Genomic DNA, 16,124 nt, shown 5'->3' on the forward strand with positions numbered 1-16,124 from the left:
TTCAGAGAGGGGCATCTCCAAGCCTCGCTTTCCCACAGGCTGCAGCGAGCTGTACTTGGATTCAGAACAGAAAGGCTAGCCTGCAGTTTCATTAGGCTACTACTTCACGTTACTTGGATGTATGTGGATGTGAATCATAAACAACGCGCCCGCGATCGCTCATTCCTTCTAGAAGAGGGGACCTTTAAACGAGCACTTCCCTTTTTTCTTGGAAGAATGGAGAGCGTTGGATCTAGTGCCAGATGAGTGGTTACTTGTCTCGCCAGGAGAATGGACATCTGCTGTCGGGAAATCAACTTTAAGAAGAGAAGACGGGTGCACAATCCCAAGCTTGCGGTAAGAATATGTTCAATGACTGCTAACTAAGCTAAAAGTACCCTAGCCTAAAACTAAAGCTAAGAGTAGCCTAGTAGCCTTGCAAAAGAACAAGTGAGCAGAACCAGCTTTATTAAAGTGTATTTTTTTGTCTTGTCATTTACAGGAAGCACGCCGTCTTCACAACTCGGAGACAAATTGCAGGCGCTACGAACCAGAGCAAGGGTAAGATTTAAAGAATATGCTTTCATTCTGCGGTGCGGTATAAGGAAATAGATACGTATAGATACCATAGGATAGATACCGATCATAACTGTACATTTTGTTTTCACAGACTAATCTCTCCTCATAATGAGGCGGTGAGCTCCTATTTGCTCGGAGCAATATCTGCAAGTCCAGATTTACATGATGTTGATAAAGACGACATTGTGTGTAAGTGATTTTTAAAAAAATTTTTTTTTACTGTTTCTCCTTCCTTGTTTAATGTTACTGTGACTTGCGTTTGATTTTTATTCATACCACTCTCATTTAATTGTTTTCAAGCTGCCTGTAGGACGTATTACGAGACGGTACACAGGAGCTTTAGGTAGGCTATACCCAGCCAGAAAACTCATTGCGGGCGGAAGCGGCGAAGAGTTCAGCTCGGAGTCGAGCGAGAAGAAAGAGGGTAAGACTTTATTTAGTAACTGTTGGATTCTCTGGTTGTTGCGTTGTGTTTTAGTTCTAATGTCTGTATTGAAGATGGTCAATAAAGCTTAACGGCGGGATCAGGATTGGCGATTAGATGATGATTTATTGTAGATGGTACAACAATGAATAACGGCACACAAAACTGAAACAAAACTGTGCAGAGTCTAACAGTTGTGATTGTTATTAGAAGCGGCTGCTGAGCCTTCCGACAGAAGATGCTCCTCGGGTTGCTTCCTCGATCCGTCTCCAAGTCAAAACCTAAGACAAAGCCTGTTATACTAAAACACAGAAACGTCAATCATGCCAACGTGGCAGGTGCCAACCAGTGTACAAAACCCGGCCCTGGCCAGATGGAGATACTAGCCCGAATAGGCAGACATGCTGTCTCCCTCGGCCCATGTTATCACTGATGTTCCTCGGATGTTCCTAAACATCAGGCTGTATGACCTTCCTGCTGGTACACAGGCCTAAGGCACAGTTATGTACAATAATATGAACCTCTCCCCGTTGTATACTACACACAGATGTAACATATGAACACATCAGAATACAGTGAGAATACCCCAGAATTCTACATGACTATTTTTCAGGTGCATTGATAGATTTGTTGTGTCCATACGCAGTGCATCGCATCGCACAGTACTGATTCATTGTTTTTTTTACAGCTGCTGGAATCGAGACCGAGTGTGCTAGCCATAGACTGTATATATAGAACTGGACAGTGTGGTTGCATTCAGCAGTGTTCTATGGAATTGAAGCCGCCGAGGCGATGCCATCTTGGAAAATTTGCAACCAATTTGAAGTGCGGCTGCGCAGCAGAAGTTGAAGCATGCGCAGTGAAGAGGAGTCGCGGTCAGGCACGCCCACTCAGCGAGTTAAACACGCCCCTTGTCGAGTGAAACCCGCCCCCTTCTCCTTTCCACAACACGGGTCGATAATGAGGTCGACTCGGCGCCGAAGGCTAGCTGGCTGGATGAATTTAGCGGCTGTGAGTTAACTAAACAGCACAAACAACAGTCTTCGGTTTGTTCTTGTCTGGTAAGTTTTGCATGTTTAGTCGGTTTTATTAGTTTTTGCTGTTTTCAAATATCTCAATCTGAATGTATGCCATCTCAACATGGAGTAACCATTGACTGTACATGGAGATTACACAGTCAGTACAGTTTATGATGTGATAACTTACGTTGCTTTAACGTTATATGAAGCATGGACCTCATCAACTTGTCATATTAATGTAACTACTAGCCCGTTTGCCAACGTTGCATTTTTTCTAGCGTTAACGACAAAGACACCTCCGTTAGAGCTACACCTGTGACGGTAGGTCGGTAGTTGTAGACCGCGTAAGTGAATGATCGATAAATGAAACGCCTGCATTAAACACTACGCCAAGAACCAGTCACAAATTCCCAGGGATATCGGTAACACCTCAATTTGTCATCTAACGTCCATGATCAGTCATACTGATAACGTTATTTTTCAAGCTGATGCAAGTTGATAACATTCACATATTTAAATATAGAATTTAATATTAAAATCGCATGTTTAAACGTGTAGTTAACATTAGGTAGGCAGTGACATTTATTGCACACATATATTTAATTAATTGGTATTACTAGTGTTGTTGAGTGCCTCATTATATGCTTTGTAATATTGTAAAATTGTCTGACTAACTTTATTGTAACTTTCCTTTTTGCAGATAAGGTATGGGTGAAGGCTGAATGTACTGGAGGTGGCAGCAAGGAGGTCTCCATTAGTCTGCAAGGGAATGCCTACGTGAAGTGGTTTGGCTGGGGTGGTCTAAGGTGGCATGTCCTCCCCCTTTCTCCAAGTTCCCAGACATTCATCTCCCTGACACCACCCACTGTCACTGGATCAACCTGAAGCCCCTTATACTGTACATGGGACATGGCACAGCACCACTACGAAACACATGACTTTCAATAACTTGCGTGGCACCAAGATAGATCTGCCGCTGCTCTGAACCTTCTGTTAACTTGACATCATTCATACTTGAGGCTGTACACATCACTTTGTTTCTATTTTCTTTATTGATGCCACCCAAACTTCAACTTTCTGTATGCCCCTGAACTCACACAAATTGTAAATTGCAATGCGCCATTTAACCAGTGGTGTAGTCTAGTTAGCTGTAGTGGTGGGTATACTGTGAGTACTGTGAGCAATCCTTGCCTATTTTAAATGGGTATACTGAGATGGTGATGCTTTTTAAGTGGGTTTACTGTGTAGTCCTGTGTATCACAGACTATACCACTGCATTTAACTGCCTTTTTTTGGGTATACTGAGATGGTGATGCTTTTTAAGTGGGTTTACTGTGTAGTCCTGTGTACCACATAGACTATACCACTGCATTTAACTGCCTTGGTATTTAACAGTAGCCTACACACAGATGTAGAAGTTAGAAGAACATTAATATCAGAATAATTATTGGTTGATACTAAATCAATTTTGAATGTTTTTATTTATTTTCTTTGAAGTATCATTCAGAATGCCGCAGCACGCCTGGTCTTCAATCAGCCTAAGAGGACACATGTAACCCCTCTCCTAGTTACTCTCCGTTGGCTCCCTATAGTAGCCAGAATTAAATTTAAATCTCTCACTTTGGCCTATAGGACACTGACTGGATCTGCTTCTTGTTATTTTGATTCAACGATCAAGATGTTTCAGCCCACTGCAGTCTTCTGTTGAGCGTCTGTTATGTCGACCAGTCTTAAACGCTAGGTCAAATTCAAGACTCTTTCCCCCAGTGGTTCCATGTTGGTGGAATGAGTTGCCCAGTGCTCTTTATTCCTGTGATAGTTTTTGGTCTTTTGAGAGGGGTCTAAAGGCATATCTGTTCAACATGCACTTAGTTCATTAAGTGCTTCTTAAGTGTTATGGTTTGTATAGTACTGTGTAATTTTCATTAGGCTGTTGATTAATTTGACATGTTTTATTGATATTCTCCTTAATGTAGTGTTACCATGTTACTGTTATATTATTGATTGAATGGGCATTGTTATTTATTATTGCCCCCCCCCCCTCATTTTCATTGTTTATTTCATTAGGATATTGATTGATCCCTGTTAAATTTAAGTATTATATTGTTTTGTATTTGTATATGGCTTTGAACAAAAGTGTAACCTAGCCATCATAATGTGGTATTTTCTTATGCACTTGAAGCAAAAAATAAAAATATGTTTCTTTAAATGTAGTACCACTTTAAACACATGACTCACTGAACAGCAAAGTAGCTTCCTGATTATGTGTAAAATGTCTACAGAGTATCCTGATGTAGTAGGTCCATGTTCTCATATTTTTACAGCTGACATGAAGGCTGCAATATTACATTTTTGATTTCTAATGGAGCACCCTCTCTGGTGAAAGACTAGTACTAGCTAGGATGCAATTCATGAAAATTGGGCACTTCTGGACAAGTTTTTGATTTTTGGCAGGGTGTTAGGCATAGGCCTAAGGTTTTCAAAAATCCATGGATACAAGTTGGGGCGGCCCCCCTAGTGGCAGTTATCCATAAAATCCAAAATGGCCCCCGCCGAAAAGAGAAAAGGTTATATCTCAGCTTCCTTTAGTCTTAAATTGTTGTATAATGTATTTTCTCTACTTTGTTTGATACAAGGAATCCAATTTTGATATGTTCTTCTTATTTTAAGTCCATTTCCATGTAGTATTATAGTCATATATAGCTCATAAACTGTCAATATCTCTGAAAAAGTCACATTGAAATACTCAGGTCTCTAGACCCATATTTTTACCTCCAAGGTATGCTTTTCTTTGTTGATTGGACTGGTCACTATCACTATAGTGTCAAAAATCACATGTTGTGACCAAAAGGACCATTGTTGAGGACCCATACAGGCTACCACACAGCTACAGTAGAGGAGTGAGCATCCCTTGCTGGCATCTAGATAGATAGATAGATACTTTATTGATCCCCAAGGGGAAATTCAAGATCTGTCTTCTGTCAAGCATCTTCCAGATCTGTCCAATATGGCACCCAGACTTTGGTTCTGTCATTCCATTCCCAACCCCACTCACTGGGGTCTGAAATCTCTGGAGTTTTGGAGAGGACTCCGTCAACCTGACTCCGCCAGATAGATTGCTTCGCATTTGCTCCGCATATCCATCTGGGAACTTTCCGTTGGAGAATGTTTGGGAAAGGGGCGAAAATACTGGTTAGCTGATTGGATAAACCATCTGTCTATCACCACCTATGTTGGACGGTCCAAATCAACCAATCAGATAAATGAAGCGTTCACATGATGTGACGTTGTATCAGTAAGTTGGCAAAAAAAAAGCATGGATTGCGTGGGTAGCTACCCAGAAGTCACCGACACCCTCATTCTGATCACCAAGACCCAACCAGCTGGGTCCTCACACTGGAATCAGTGCACATGCAAGTTCTCAAATGCTGGACTGTACTCATGTATAGTAAGAACTGCGGTGTCGAGTCAGTCAATGAAACCCGGAAGCTTCTTTACATTACATTACATTACATTTAGCAGACACTTCTTGACCAAAGTGACTTACATATGTCAGCTATATTACAAGGGATCACATTGTCCCCGGAGCAACTTGGGGTTAAGTGCCTTGCTCAAGGGCACAACGGTGGAAGCTGGGAATTGAACCGACAACTTTCAGGCTACTGAACGCTAGCCCAGCTCCTTAACCACTACACTACCACCGCCCCCCACTTCTTTTCACTCATGGCCTCAAGTCCCTGGATTCAATCCCCCCGACCCATCATGCCTTATTCCAGCATGGAAAGCATGCCCTGCACACTGCAACTTTTGTCTGGAAGCAGTCCCTCTCCAAAACTCCAGATATTCCAGACCCCAGTGAGTAGGGTTAGGAGTGGAATGACCGAACCAAAGTCTGGGTGCCATATTGGACAGATCTGGAAGATGCCAGCAAGGGATGCTCACTACTCCTCAACTGTGGCTGTGTGGTTGCCTGTATGGGCAACTGTAAGTGCCACCGAGCTGGACTTTGCTGTACCACATTGAGCAAGTGTGAGGGAGGCTGTACTAATAATGATGATGAGTGAAACCAAAAATCTTTGAATAAATACATGATGTTTAAGCAAAGTCCTTTTAGGCAAGTCCCTCCACTCGGCGGCCATATTGCAACGCCTTTTGGGCACTTATCGGGCATCCATTTCGGCAGAAATGCGCGTGTGCAAGGCTTCACGACACCAATCTTGCTCCAGCGGTGAGATCACAACACATGATTGGCACGATGTCTTCACAACACACCACATTATTGGCTCAATGTATTCACAACACAGCACATGATTGGTTCAATGTATTCACATGTCAACATTTTGCCGCGGAAGGGGTGTGATTTGCGTAGACAACTGCCATATTGCCGTTACAAACTAAGCTCATGCATTTCTATGGAGGATTTTTTGAGTGCTGTGTCTCCTCATTAGAAAGTCTATGGTTTAAGTATGATTTTTTTTTTGTGTTATTTGACTAAAATATAATATTGATCCTTAACATGGTGAAAAGCCTATACTGTAACTTTTCACTGTGGCATAATTCTGAATTTGTGTTTATTTAAGGCCTCAACAATGGTCCTTTTGGTCACAACATGTGATTTTTGACACTATAGTGATAATGACCTGTCCAATCAACAAAGAAAAGCATACCTTTTTTTTTCAGATATTTTCAGAGATATTGACAGTTTATGAGCTAAATATGACTATGATACTAGATTTAAATGGACTTAAAATAAGAACATATCAAAATTGGATTCCTTGTATCAAACAAAGTAGAGAAAATACATTATACAACAATTTAAGACTAAAGGAAGCTGAGATATAACCTTTTCTCTTTTCGGCGGGGGCCATTTTGGATTTTATGGATAACTGCCACTAGGGGGGCCACCCCAACTTATATCCATGGATTTTTGAAAACCATAGGCCTATACCTAACACCCTGCCAAAAATCAAAAACTTGTCCAGAAGTGCCCAATCTTCATGATTTTTCACATATTCCTTCCCAGCTATACTAGCAACCCTGTGGTAGATTCATACGATTACAGACATATTGAGAGAGCCTATGATGAGTTGTCACAGTTTTCAATTTAGACGTATTGAAATGGGGTACGTCTACGGGAGGATTTACACATCACTGGCAAGACCTGATCAAATCATACCAATGCAAAATGCTTCTCCAGCAGTGCAATCACAGGTAACAACGATACCTTAACTCAGCATTTTCAGATACCGCTGTAATGAGCATACTAAGCAAATTGTCCATTTGTAACTTTGAATCCCTCCTCACGTTAAGCTATGGTCCAATATGTGTTCACTAAAAAACAAGTAACGTTATTTGTCTGGCTTATTAATGAATGGTCATACCGAGGTTGTCGACCTAGCAGGCTAGGTGACGTTTATTGCCATTCGTGCAAAACTAAGCAAGAGTTAACGTTAATGAAACTTAACATCGCCTTCTCCCAGTGACTAAAGTGTATTCAAATGAAGTTGCAACGGTGGTGGCGGCAATCACTGGTTACATTAAACCATTTGAAACGAGTAGGACTGTAAATGATCGTGACTATGGCTAACGTTACTTCGGATCAATATAGCAGAGCCCTTTTACTTTACCTATCAACTGGCTAATGCTAGCATGATTTAGCATGCTATAAGCTAATATACTTAGCAACTACGAAAGAACAGCACATATATTTTTTCACTAAGAATCTGTCACAACTAACAATGATGTCTCTTACAAACAATCACACAATGTATGACTATCAATATGTATTTAATCAGACTGTGATAAGATATAGCCTAATGATAATAACAGCAACACTTATTTAGGTTAGATTACGTGTATATCAGGTGTCGTTAAAATAAGGTAGCGACAAAGCGTCGAGTCTGCTGCCAGCCAGCTGTCAATCATAGGTGTAAACACGCCCTTTTTAGATTTGTTAAAATAACATTAAAAAAATAATTTCAGCGAGAAAAGAAAAATAGTGTGTATTGAAGCATCTTGAAAACTATTTTTTCGAATAAAAAGTTGTAGATGCAAAAATAGTTTTAGGTGAGAAAAGTGACACGGAAAGTTGGCTACTTGCCCATTGAAATACATGGAGATGGGCGGAGTTACGCATTGTACTGCAACCAGCCACCAGGGGGCTCTGGACTAGCGCTCGCATCACTCTTAACAGACGGCACACTGTCCAGTTCTATATACAGTCTAAGGTGCTAGCAGATGACGAGGTGGAACTCTGGAAGTCCGCCACCGTAGACCTCATGTCTGACGAAGAAGATGGCGTTGTTGGCGGGGTCTCTGGATGGATTGTATGGTCGCCGTCATTTCGTAGGCCGGAGCTCTCTGAACTCCGCCAGTGAACGCCGCTAGTTACCTACAACCCCGAGGAGGCAAACGGACAGTTCACTGAGTTGTAGTTTTTGGATCATCCTCTACCCATGTGTGGGCAGATCCTCACTTTGTATATAGTTGTGTTTGTTTTAATAAAGCTCTTTCTTTGCATAAACATGTTCCTGGCAAATGTTCATTTCCTCTAAAAATTCATTCATGTCCTTGATGGTAGCCTAATAATAGTGTAGTAGCCTACATAGGATAACAATGACATGAATATACAGCATAAAATGAATGAATGAATAAATAAATAAATAAATAAATATATATAGCAAAATAATGCATTATTATATTTGCAAAATAGCAAAATAATGCATTTTTATGATTTTTTATGATAAACAGGAAATGTGTCATAAAGTCACAGTACATTGAATGAATGGTCTGAAACTTCTCAGGTTAATAGATATTAGGATTGTGATGATATCCAGACACCCAATGGGCCTGCCTGGCATAGCGCCACCACCTGGCCAAGCAGGAAATGTGCCAGAAATTGGCAATGCCTTAACTGATTGATCTGAAACTTTACAAAATATTGGATATCATTCAGGGTTCTAATTTAACATTTCTGATCACCAGCCAATGTAGAATTTCCACTAGCCAATTTTTTTCCGGTGAAAATAAGAAAAATTATGAGTGCCACTGAATGCATTTGATCCTTTTATTAACATAGTTGGCATGAGAAACACATATAAAGTAATATATACAACAAAATACAATATACACAGAAAGTGCAAACATTTCATTTCAAGTTTGGTATCTATCTACTGTATCTATCTATCTATCTATCTATCTATCTATCATTTGAATCACATGTCTTCAGAGCTCTTCTTCTTCTTCGGAGGTGCCATCAGAATAAATTACCGAGAACAGAGCCTTATGTATCATGCATGTAAGGGCCTGTGTTCACCAATCGTGTTTTTTGCAGGTTGGCAGGTGTTAATTTAGAACCCTGACATCATTTTTGTGATGATATTCACATGTGTAATTCACATGCCTAGCATAGTGCCACCATCTGGCCCAGCAGGAAATGTGCTAAAATGTTCAATGCTTTGATGGATTGATCTGAAACTTTACAAAATAGTGGATATCATGATTGTGATGATATTCACATGTGTAATTCACATACTTAGCATAACACCACCATCTGGCCAAGCAGGGAATTTGCCAGAAATGTTCTATGCCTTGACTGATTGATCTGAAATTGTACAAAATATTGGATATCATGATGATGATATTCATATGTCCTATTAACATGCCTGACATAGCGCCAACAATTGATTCATCAGATTAATCATATTAGATGTATGACATCCAGACACCCAATATGCCTGTCTAGCGCCACCAGCTGACCAAACAGGAAGTGTGCCAGACATTGACAACACCTTGGTTAATTGGCTGGAAACTTAAAATATTGGATATTATTATGATGATGATATTCACATGCCTAATTAATGTGTGGTATAATGCCACAAACTGGCAATAGAAGGATTTTTTTTAATGTATTTTGTATATTGATATCAGATTCATTAGATTAATTTAGTTCAGGTGCATGTCAACTTACTAGTGTCCCACCTTCATACATCTACACTGGAACACACACACACAGATACACACACACACTTACATAATCTGACACACAAAAAAGGCATTGTTATTAACATGACCAGTAAAAAACACGAGTCTCACTACACACTACACACACGCTATCTCTCCTGCTCTCTCTCTCTCTTTGGTAGAAATGCGCAGCCCACGGAATTATTCAGCTATGATATGCTATACTGACTTGCCAAGATTATGCTTACCTAACATGCAAATTGGTACCAGAAAACAAACTTACTTACAGGTTACATACTTACAGGTTTTTAAATTAAATGTTCAAATGAAAATAATTGACATCAAAAGCAAACAAGAATATTACAAACAGTTCAGAGTAATGCAGATAGCTAAAGTTTACATGACGGTACACTAGCCCACGCTATGCCATAATGTTGATGCTGATGAGAAAGCATATCACTGTCAAATAACATCATTTTAGGACTACAAATTAAGATCAACCAGAACCAGCACCAATTTAGAAAATAGATTACTTCAGTTTATCCAGCTGTGTGGTGTCCAGTCGATGTAAACTCTAACAATGTGCAGATGGCGTCCGGCTGTCCACGTCAAATGTACTGACTGAAGTGAGAATTTTTTCATGACTTATCTTCAGGCATCCAAAAAATGTTGCGCCATAGACTTCCTAACTAATCATATCAAATTGTAGCTTATGTCGTCAGCACTACTTCAGAAATGAAACCAATCATTGGACAGCTGAAATATTAGACGATTGGTCATCCAAGGCCATAGGTTTGCCCCCCCCCCCCCCACACACACACACACACACACACACACAACTGAAGTGACATTGACTGTTACCGAGAAGAAATGTATGCATCGCTTTCAAATGGCCACTTCAGTCGCGCATTACGAGGCGTGAAGCTGCGTGAAGCTTTAGTATACCACTTTCAGCCACTGTGCGTCGCTCTGCCACTGTACATCGCTCTGCCTGCCGCCCCTTCTGAAAAAGCTCGATTTACCTCGATTTAGGCTATTTGGATATGGCTTAAGGCTTGACTACACGGTGGTAACGAAAATCAAAATCGAAATTTGCTGTCTACATTATTGTCAGTGTTGGGGTAACGCAACTATGCAAATCAAAACAGTGGTGTGATAATTGAGCCAGTAGAGAAATAACTGTTCAGAATTAATCTGTAGCCTTGGGTAGGCTTCTGCGACGTTCTGCCCGAGAGACGGAGCACCCACGGTATCGGCGCCTATGACAAGCGTATCTCGTGGTTGCATCCATTACAAACAAACATGCAATGTGAACGTCTGGGATTAGGGAGAGCACTAAATGCTCTTCTGAATAAGCACGAAGTCAAGCCTTTAAATTAAAAACACTCTTTAATAATCAAAAAAATAAACGCTAATGAAGTAAACTTGTGACCATCAAAAATTGTCTATCGCCTGTAACTCTGTGATAACAGGACGTAACAGGAAGGCATTTGGCTGAGCAACGGAGGTTAATATGCTCTATATTTTGTCCAAATGATGTCTGTCTATCATCGTTGCACTCGGAGAAAACCAGAATGTTTAATTTGTCCTGCGTTTCTTCTACGGCTGCAAACGGGATTCACTCGCCGTTAACCAAATATTTCTTTATTAGGGCAGGGCAGGCATATTTCTGGCTATTAAATTATTTCTAAACCAGTCTGCTAAAGTCTGTAGTGAAGTCTGTGTAGGGTTTTCCAGCTCCATTTCTTTTTACGAGACACCCTGCTCACTTGAGACCTCTGCCGGTTGTTGCAGCGTTGTTGCAGCGTCGTTGCAGCGTCACTGGAAAAATACAAATTAAAGTCGCGTGATGCCGTGTGACCCCGCGCGCGGACCGCGAGGGAAGCTGGCCAAGTCGAAGCACTGCCCACTGTAGACTTTGATTGACCCTCCACACACAGACACATAGAAAGTGATGGCTTACGTTTTACGGGTTTCTATTCGTATTTTGGAGTTCATATAAACTTGTTAATAATTTAGAGTATTTTATGATCTGCATAATGACTAATAGCTAAACACATTTAGCAATCTAAATACTTCATATTGATTTTTAAATTATTACACTTGTCTTTAATGTCATTACATTGAGTGTCTGTCACTTTAGGAAGAATGTGAAAGTAGTTACCTTTCAGTTTCACGGTTTTAGGCTAGTGGAAAATAGTTCCTCATAGTGCAAGGATATGTGGATGGAAGTCATTGCATTTTCTATGTCATTAGATAAAATAAATGTTCAAAAAACTAACAATTCAGACAATCTTTCTGGGATCGCAGAATGAGTGTGGAAATGCACCATAGTTTATATTTTATTTCTTTGCATTGTGCAGGCTATACTATTACTCACAAATACATTACATACACTGAATCTAGAAACAGGAAAATGTCTCAGATCCATTGTTTATTGCGACTGCAAGATTCTAACTTAAGTTATTACACGGCTCTTCACAAGGCAAGTAGAACGCTCCATTGACTTGAATGGGATTTCCCAAAGTTCTTGCGGTCATTATTTCCGAGGAAAGGACCTCTGAAAAAAATAATGACAGCTGTCAATGGCAACAGAGTTTGTGCTTCTAATTCAGGTATTTCATATCACTACGAAAGGACTGGAACTTCATTCAAAAAAGTGAAAGCAGACGGTTGATCAGCTGTGTTCTAAATAATCTTTGATTCAAGTTCAACGTGTGTTGTTGCGAACTACTATTTGTTTCTCAGCAAATGGCACGATGAACGGTAACAAATAGGCTAGGCTATGTAGGCTGAAGTCATATTGTGGGGAGTTTATTATTTCGATTTGGCAAGTAGCAGTGTAATAAGCGGGGTAATGTATAGAATGCCTGTCATTATTGGTAAAGTAAGTCCCTTCAGGGCGGAACAAGACCCCTCCGTTGTGCGTCGGGGTCCGGTTCGCCCTGCCGGGACTTATTTTCCCAATAATGACTGGCGTTCTATACATTATCCCTTACGTAATTAACAGTCAGTGACATGGTAACTCTATCATGATAGCGCGACTTCTGTTCTGTTGTGCTATATGCGACTATCCGTGCTGCACACAACTAATCAACATGACTCCTAACCTTGGTTGAAAGCTAGTTTAGCTGTAACAATATACTGGGTAACTATCACCAGTTAATACTATTTTCCACAGTAGGATCCTCATTTGAAAGCTTGGTCATGTTAGGCTAACAGTTGTAGTTGTCAGTTTGTGTGGCTAGTTATTTTGCCTATAGACTCTGCATAATGAGAAAGCTTTGTATGTCCCTTTTCTTCTTTGGTGGCAAAGCTGATCTACAAAGCAAAAAAGGGGCAAACATGTACATGCTGAAGGGCAAAGGGAATATTAAAATGTTTTACACTGGTATTTTTTGGGTAATGTACTGGTAGACAGCCTTGATCACTTACCCTACCCGACACACCCGCTCACTTGTCTGCCAGTGCCACCACAAAGTGAAGTATGCTTTGACAGTCTCGTGCATGTCAGATAACCCTCCTTCGGTTTCAGCCAATCTTTCTTTTACTGTTGTCCTGGCTGTCGGAATCAGTCCAAATAACACAAAAGAGTTTGCTAAAATATTGGTGGGCACAATTTTGTCATCTCAAAATATTGATGGTGACTAGTCACCAGTGTCCCAATCAAAACCTACGCCCATGTGGTCATCTTAAAAAAAAAATATGAAATTAGAACAGTCTGGCACGTAAGGGTTAATGGATGTTGATAGACATAGTTTAATGGATGGATGAATGAATGGTTTGAAGTGGATGGATGAGAGACAGTTGGATGGAAGGTGCCTTGTATTCTTATTGAATAAAGAGAGACACAGGGACAAGGCAGTTGAGCAGATGGCAGTTGGAACAGAAAAAGTTTGAATGAAGTTTCTAAGTTAAACGATTCAAGTTAAATAGCGTATGGAAAAAGTGGTAAGCTGAATAATAATAATAAGAAGCCTAGGAAGAACAGTGCAGTGCATTTTCATACACTGTAATAATAATAAGAAGCCTAGTAAGAATAGTACAGTGCATTTCCATGCAATGTAATAAGAAGCCTAGGAATAATAATGACATAAAATAATAGTAATAATATAATAGTCAATAAGACTTTACATGGGTAATCCAAAACGTAAAGTAAAGTGTTGAAAAATAACATGAATATATTGTTGATTTTAGGCTAAGCAATGGAAAGGCATAGCCTTATAGGGACAGACTATGTCTTTTATCTACCCATGTCCTTATTGTATGACCATTATCAACTAATTATCAACTAAAATTTAATGAACATGACAGACCTATAGACAGGTTGTAAGTCTACACCATGTCGTTATAGGCTATGAGATTGTTAATTTTGAAATAGATAAATAGACATTTGCCTGCTTGTTTTGAACACAGCCTTCTTGCATGTGTTTTTTGTTTAGATGCTGTGTTTTAATAATTTCATAGGGCCTAATCATTTATATTTATGTGTGTGTGTGTGTGTGTGTTTTTGTCATCTTTTACAGAAATATCTGGGCCCAACCAGGGTGTCATGATTGGTGGCAGCATGTCTGTGACAACTGGACAGAAAGAGATTGGCTGCTCAATTTTAGAATGAGAAGAATCTTCTATAATCTCTGTGTCTTCGTCCAAGGCTGACTAGACAGGATACGAGATGGCACCAGGCAGTACCTGTGGAGCTGCGCGAGGTTATGTGTTTGTGGAGGCTGGCCACCAATCTCGAGCTCCAATCTATCCCTCACCTCTTTTGTGTGGGATTGTCGAGATTTTTCACCCAACAAGTTTTCGCTGCCATCAACTGTGCCCTAAAGCCACAATATACACCTTCAGCTAGTCAGAGGATAGCTAGTCAGGGGATTCTGTGACAGATGGGGGTTCCCACAGTGTGCTGGGGCTGTGGATGACACTCATATTGACATTCTGGCACCACAATTGACTACTACAACGGCAAAGGCTTCTACTCCGTAATCCTGCAAGGTGTTGCGAACCACAGTATAAAGTTTTGGGATGTCAACATTGACTGGCCTGGGAGGGTTCATGATGCCCTCAAACTCCTCCCTTTATGAACGAGGGCAGAATGGACCACTCTTGCCAGGCTGGTGAGAAACCATTCATGATGTGGATGTACCCCTTGAGATTCTAATTAAAGCCTGACCGAATTACGTTAAATTTGGCATTTTACAAATTATCGGTGTCTGCATTTATAACGGCCAATAAATATTTTTTAAAATCAGTAAACAAAAACCACATATTGATCCAATACTGCATTTCCACACTTGCTTCACTTGGTTCCACTTCACTTCCTACAACGCACAAACGACAACAGTAGCTTGTATGTACTCATGGTAGAATGATTTACATGTGAAATGTAATTTCCATTTCTTCTTCAAGCCGAAATAAACCTGAAAAAGTTTTATCGGATATACTCATTTTTTACTGCAGTAACATTAATCTTTTGAAAATGCTGACAGTTAGCCATAACGCTAACGTTCGGTAATGCCATGGTTTGCTGATGGCTTAGGATAGCCATACTGTAGGTTATGTGAAGATAATTACTTTCTCTTTGGAAAGCACAACAGTTATAGAGTAAATTATTTTTTTCAAGGGTCAGATGGCAGTGTCGTATGGTTTTGTAATGAATTATTTATAGTATGATGTGTTCTCTCTGCAAAAATAAAGTCTGTTACAATTAAATCCCTAGTTTCCCAGCATTTTTGATGACAATTTTCTTGCTGTTAAAATTAACAAGGTTCAGCAATGTCACAGTGGCCATCATGCGCCATCATGTGCTCACACAAAACTTTCATGTGCGCACATAAAAGTTTCAGGTGCGCACACGAAACTTTTTCATGTGAGCACAAAACTTTTTAGTGAGCACATGAAAGCCTGTTATATATTGATGTAGGCTGGGGCATACTGGAGACTGACAGCTAGAGAAACAAACATCTGGCCAACTCCACGGATATAGGTGGATGTACAAAAAAGGAGAATGAATGTATTAAACATAAGGAAAGAGGATGTTTGTTTAATTCTAGGGAAACTAGCCCCAAGGGGTGCTGCACTCTGTCGCCAAAACTACTTTGCTAAAGGGCCTACTTAAATGTGATACAAAGAACACAGACAGCAGCCATCCTTTCAAT

At 40.2% G+C, this 16,124-nt stretch overlaps 1 protein-coding gene across 3 annotated transcripts in view; it reads left to right on the forward strand.

Moving 5' to 3' along the window:
- aig1 (androgen-induced 1 (H. sapiens)) overlaps positions 1–16,124 on the forward strand; it is a 107,895-nt gene that overhangs the window by 41,711 nt on the left and 50,060 nt on the right. The window contains exon 2 of one of the 3 annotated variants that reach the window (XM_042095041.1): positions 14,490–15,619. The exons of the other annotated variants lie outside the window; for them this stretch is intronic. Within the exon in view, the coding sequence (XP_041950975.1) occupies positions 14,490–14,519 (30 nt within the window). The 3' untranslated portion in view covers positions 14,520–15,619. Of the gene's footprint in view, positions 1–14,489; positions 15,620–16,124 lie in introns of those variants that run through there. 3 annotated transcript variants of the gene reach the window in all.

This window comes from Alosa sapidissima, chromosome 6 (genome assembly GCF_018492685.1).
Source record: "Alosa sapidissima isolate fAloSap1 chromosome 6, fAloSap1.pri, whole genome shotgun sequence".
NCBI lineage: Eukaryota > Metazoa > Chordata > Actinopteri > Clupeiformes > Clupeidae > Alosa > Alosa sapidissima.